General features: G+C 45.7%; 1 protein-coding gene across 1 annotated transcript; it reads left to right on the top strand.

Annotated features, from left to right (window-relative positions):
* On the top strand, positions 1-1944 carry LOC142879194 (beta-1,3-galactosyltransferase 1-like). Its single transcript, XM_076012408.1, has 3 exons — positions 1-50; positions 720-770; positions 893-1944. Exon 3 carries the CDS (start codon positions 912-914, stop codon positions 1881-1883), a length of 972 nt encoding a protein of 323 aa, XP_075868523.1. The 5' UTR covers positions 1-50; positions 720-770; positions 893-911; the 3' UTR covers positions 1884-1944.
* The last annotated feature ends 4069 nt before the right edge of the window (positions 1945-6013 follow it).

The raw sequence follows: 6013 nt of genomic DNA, 5'->3' as shown, positions 1-6013 counted from the left end.
CTTGTCTCTCTTTGTCTTTGTTGCATCATTGTTTCTTCATGGCAGTGCAGGTCTGTTGGGTTTCTCAGGTTCCTTTCATGGTTTTCATTTGTCCTGCCTTGTGTGTTTCTTTTGTTAAGTTGTTCTTACTTTAGTTTTGTTTATTTAAAATAAACTGTTTTTTTTTTTCTGCTCTGCAATCTGTAGTTGTCTGCATTTTGGGCCCTGCCTCCACCCCGCCATGGTACAAACTAGCAGGCGAAGCAGCAAAATATTAAGGAAAATTAAAAGCAACCTTGCAAAAAATAAGTTTGTTTATATAGATTTAATATAAATAAAAATGTATGTATATATGTTTCTGTAGAAGCAATCTTAAATTTAAAAGAAGGTACTGGTCATTTGTTCTGTATCGTTTTGATTTTTGCTTGATATATACAGTCTTGGTCTCGAATCCTAGATGCTTTGGTCTTGTATCGATCTCGATACGCTCTAGTCTTGATAATGTTTTGGTCTCGGTTTGTGCGGGTTTGACTACAACACCAGCTTCATCAGTAAAAATAAGATAAATAAGTTTTGTGTTCAGGCTTTAATGGCAAACAAGTGGATTAATGATGCTGGAAGTGAACCAGTGGGAACGGAACTTGGGCGTGTTTGAGACTGTACCTCCAGTTAAATTGCTTATAAAACTGCGGTTTCAATGTCGCCTCCCTGACGGAGACTGTTTTGTCATCTTCCTTCAGATGGTGCTGCAGTGAGCCAGAAGTCCTCCCCGCCAGCTGGAATGGGACACAGTAAGACTGACACAATAACAACTCTCTGCACCGCTTCTTTTCAATCACAGCACCGGTAGTCTCCGATATAGAGGCTCCCGTTATCGGAAGTGAATGTCAACGGTGTTTCCATCGCCTCTTAGGCTGGCTGAGTGAACAGCGATGACTTTGAAGGTCTCCTGCTTGTTCCTGCTGACACTGGTTTGCTGGGCCAGTGCTCTGTGGTACCTGAGTCTGTCCCTCCAGTCCACATCCTATGGCGGCCAGCTGACCGTCCCCAAGCCCAGCAAGAACACCACCCTGAGCAACGTCCACACGCGCTCAGTCAACCCACACGACTTCAACTACCTGGTCAATGAGGCCAAGAAGTGCGAGGCCGGTGCGCCCTTCCTCGTCGTCCTGATCAGCACCACGCACAGGGAGTATAATGTCCGCCAGGCCATCCGGGAGACATGGGGCAACGAGAGCATGTTCCCCGATGTGCGCGTGGTCACATTGTTCCTGCTGGGCCGCAGCACCAAACCCATCCTCAACCAGCTGGTGGAGCAGGAGAGCCAGATCTTTCACGACATCGTGGTGGAGGACTTTGTCGACTCCTACAACAATCTGACACTCAAGACGCTGATGGGCATGCGCTGGGTGGCCACCTTCTGTGGCAAGGCCCAGTACGTCCTCAAGACAGACAGTGACATGTTCATCAACCTGGAGAACTTGATTTTCAACCTGCTCAAACCCACCACCAAGCCCCAGAGGAGGTACTTCACCGGCTACGTCATCAGCGCCACGCCCATCAGGGACATGGCGAACAAGTGGTACATGCCGGCGGATCTGTACCCGGACAGTGTGTACCCGCCCTTCTGCTCCGGCACCGGCTACGTGTTCTCGGCCGACATGGCTGAACTCGTATACGAGACGTCTCTGCACACCAGGCTGTTGCCTCTGGAGGACGTGTACGTGGCCGTATGCCTCAAGAAGCTGGGCATCCACCCCTTTTACAGCAGTGGCTTTCACAACTCGAAGGTGGACTACAGTCTCTGCCGCTACCGCCGCGTCATCACCGTCCACCGGATCTCCCCGGAGGAGATGTACCACATCTGGAACGACATGACCAGCAAGAAACACCTCAAGTGTTAGCGGCAGAGGCAACACGACTCTCTCGCTTTTTACGTCTTTGACAGACTGCACAGCACCTGGCGCCAAGGAAAGTTGGGTGTATCAGGACATGTGCAGGTACGGAAGCGAAAAAAAGTGAAACGTCCAGCATGGTTGGGCACCATGGCAATAAACTTGATTGTAAGACAGTGGAATACCACAATACATGGCCAGGGTCGCCCACTTCAGGATTGATGAAAGGCACCAACTCTGTTCATCTTGTGATATTCTTTTTTTTGAGATGCACCACTCTAAAGAAAGGTGCTAATGTTGGATATCAAATCTTTGAGGCTGACCGCAGGTTTGCCCCACCCCAACTCTACCCGCTTCAAATCGTCCGAGCAGGCCTGGACATGTGTGCCGTCTCTGAGCACTGCAAGAGCCTCTGCGTCGGTCCCTGAGATGAGTATTTCACTTTCCAGTGCCATCATTCTTTTCATTTTACTTAATCATATTAAAAAGAAAAAGGCTTTTGTGAGATTTGATAGCGTATGTATTGTGTAAACAAACAAATGTCTGCTATTAATAATGAGCATGGGAAGAGAGATTGCCAAGTTATAAGGAAGAACAACGACCAAAAAAAGGAAGAACAAAAAACACGATGCATTAAGTCTGTCTCTGTTGCGGGTGTCCCGTGTTGGCTGTTTGAACATGAAACTATTTGGGTGTTTTGTAATAAAGTGAAGAAAAAAAAATGACTCGGCTTCTTGCATTTAATTTGGGCTGATTGAGACTGAGTGTTTTCTTGTTGTGGATGATGTAGTAAATGACATGACTAATGTGTTTCTTTTATTGTGCTCTGGCGCTACCAGCTGTAAATCCTGTGTTGCCTTGATGTGACAAAATGTGGCCAGGGGGTGTGTTGGCTAGCTAGTCAATACAATTCACACCAGGTACAGTATATACATTACATTGTTTTTTTTAATTGGTGTGGTGGTCTTTTTTTTTTTTTTTTTCTTTTCAGCCTCTTCGTGGAAAATACCAGTTCAGGTCAATCAGGAGTTTGAATAATTCTACAAAAGTAAAGACTGAACGTGATGATGGCCGCCTTCAGAAACAAAGTGCATTCTAAACGTGCTCCATCAGCTCTGACCTCCCGCGTTTCCTGAGTCGTCTCCTCCAGCAGTGAGAGATTTTAATGATGCCTTCACCCTGTGTTGCCATACATTTCTTTAGGTCTGTGTGCTAAGAATAATTATCTGCCGTAACCCCTGACATCTATTTTGATTTAAGATGAAACGGCCTGCCGTTTCCCCTGACAAGAAGAGGAAGAATAAAACACGCCTGTGCATTTATCTTTGATCTGGTTTGTTTGTAAAGACTTGTATTTAATCATGCACAGGGCACAGTCATTATTGGCCTACCACCACCGCCCCCTTCTCTTGATGCTCTGACGCAGAGACACCGTCTTTTTTTTATTTTTTTTCCAGGCATCGACATCGTCGTCCTGGTTACCGGCAAGCGTTTCCCCTCCCTCCCGTGGTGGCGGAGACACGGGAACCTTCCTCTGTTCTGCTGTTGCAAAGAAACACAGGAGAATCGGGGGGGGTGAATGCCGTTGTGTTTCCCTCATCACAAAACTGTTCCTAGATGGTGTCTTGGTGGTAAACACTACTTTTTGCTCAGTTTCTGCAACTTTCCTTCAACAAATAAATATATGAAAAGCCCAAATATAATTGATGTGCTGTTATTCCACTGTCAGCTGAGCAGCACGCTTGATCCTCATGTATGTGTGTCTTTATATTTTTGGAATGTAATGAAATGCCCAAATAGCTGCAGTCTGGTATCATTTAATGGCCATTTCCTGCCGTAGGTGCAGCCTTCTGAAGGTAATATTATGTTTAATGTTAACGCGTGTGCATAATGAATACTGACGTAGATATGCTAAAGCCAGTCAGTTGGCCCCTGCTTAAGATGGGCATTGTATGCATCGCACTGTGTAGCTGTTTGCAGTGGCATGCCCCCTGCCCTAAGGTCCACCTGAGAAGAGAACTGGCGTCGTGACCATCATGAAGATGATGACCACAGTATTCACAGCAGAGCGCTCACAAGGATTTGAACTGGACAACCTCCGCACTTTCTTACCGGGAATTGTTCCTACCTATGCCAGAAGAAAGGGGATCATTTGACTCTGCCAAATAAGGACTTGCTTCCTGCCTCTGACGTCAACCAGAAACTGGGACCAAAGGCTGCAGTAGCATTCAATGAGGCTGGGGTGTGGAGACCAGGCAGCCAATCGGAGGAGGACGCCATCAGAGCGCGTTTGCATGACGAATTGGTTCATTTTCTATGTATAAAAATACTGGGGGAAAATAGTCGGACTTCATGCTCTGACAGAAAGACATTGTTGATGTTAGAGTCTTGACCTCAGCCCAGAGCTCTGTATATTTGCATTGTGAATTAATTTCTTTACTAAAGACGTATTGAAATTGGCATCTTTCTCCTGAAACTCTTCATTAAACAAACACACAACACATCGGCAGCGCGACACAAGAAAATAATGTGATCTAACGCGAGCGTGTACCTGGAGTCATTCTCATTCTGCAGTGCGTGCAATTTGATGCAATATGCTGAGTAACGGGTTGAAAGCTCACTGCATAATTGGCCAAAACAAGCCGGTGGTGGAGCTTTTCTTTTTTTTGGAAAAAAAGAAAAGGGGGATGAAGCTCGGGGAAAATAAAGAGCCAGTGATTATTCCTAGGGCTCGTGGTAAATGAAGCTCATAATGAGTGAGGCAGAGTGCGAGGCAACTGGGAACACTCAGGCTGGAGAAGGCGAGGGCGGGGCCTGGCGGCGCTCTTTGAGAGGGAAGCTGCAGGTCCTCGGTTTGTTTCGCCCTGTCAAGGCTGAGTTGGTAAAACCCGGCATGTTGTGCTAATCTCCATGCAGAGATTCTTGGTGTAAACGGGCAACACTCACCCACATCTACTCTCTTTCAAAAGGTTGCAAGGAAACATGGTAGAGGGGACCTTTGCAATTAATTCCCTATTGCCTAGAAAAGTCATAAACGATCAAATCAAATTTGTGTTAAATCTGCATTTTTTTTTTTTTTTTCCTCTCCTATTTCCTGTTTTTGACAGAACCCTCCCACCTTCCTACTGGAAGACTTATTTGAGCCTTCCAACCAGATGCATCAATCATTAATCCACTGTGAGTAGGCCATTCTCCTGTTGCTCTGTCCTCTTTACATTAAAAAAAATAATTGATAACTGAAAGCAGAAACGCAATTAGAGGCCCGGTGCGAAACATTTAAAAGGAAGAAGATGGAGCAGAAGGAGATGTGTGCTCATGTACTGAGGGAGATAGCCGCTAAATATAAACCACTGTGTTTTTATTGACTCGAAGAAGTAGGTCAATTTGTAAGGATTCGGCCAGACAAATGGTAAACGGGGATTAGCGTAAACATTGTCGGCAGTCAATTAGGATTGACTTGCCACACTGGTTCTTCAGGAAATAGACTTTTTGACCGCTGCACAGTCAAAAAACTGTTTGTTTTTTTTGCAAAGTAACAACAGCTGTTAAATTCTGTTAAATTCTGTTTGCAGGTTAGCTGCAACGCAAATTAGTCTCCTTCTACCAAAGGAGTCTGTCCCCTCTAACTGCTGTTTTAGTAGAGCTTTGGATTAAAATCCAATTTAAAAATGATATAATCATCAAACACTCATAATTTGTAAACTAAAGATTCTGTTTTTCACACTAGAGCCCAGTTGCTCATGTCCAGCCTGGCCCAGTGGCTTTGTTTCATCTCTCTCTTCTGTGGATGTTTTGCATCTGCAAGTTTTAAGCTCATTGTTGCACAGTCTTTCTTTTTATATATAACATTTAAATCCTTGAATTACGCCTCTGTCCACATACGGACGCATTGTAGATGACAGCCCTGGTATTTGCATGCGGCTCACTCAGTGCTCAGAGGTCAGAACTTGAAAAACGTCCATAAATCTCAATCCCCCCACCACCCCGTTTTTAACGACTGACGAATCTATATCAAACTGAAATCCACTCGAGCCGCCGGGAGACCTCCAGCCTCCTGACGTGACGAAGCAAAGCAAACGGACTCGGCCCCCTCCGAACCCTCCAACCCCACCACCCACTCCCAGGGCTCACGTGTCGCC

The sequence above is a fragment of the Nelusetta ayraudi genome, unplaced genomic scaffold (assembly GCF_046127955.1).
Source record: "Nelusetta ayraudi isolate G7.1 ecotype Tasmania unplaced genomic scaffold, CSIRO-AGI_Nayr_v1 ptg000006l, whole genome shotgun sequence".
In the NCBI taxonomy this organism is placed as follows: domain Eukaryota; kingdom Metazoa; phylum Chordata; class Actinopteri; order Tetraodontiformes; family Monacanthidae; genus Nelusetta; species Nelusetta ayraudi.
This window is presented reverse-complemented; position numbering and strand designations above follow the sequence as displayed.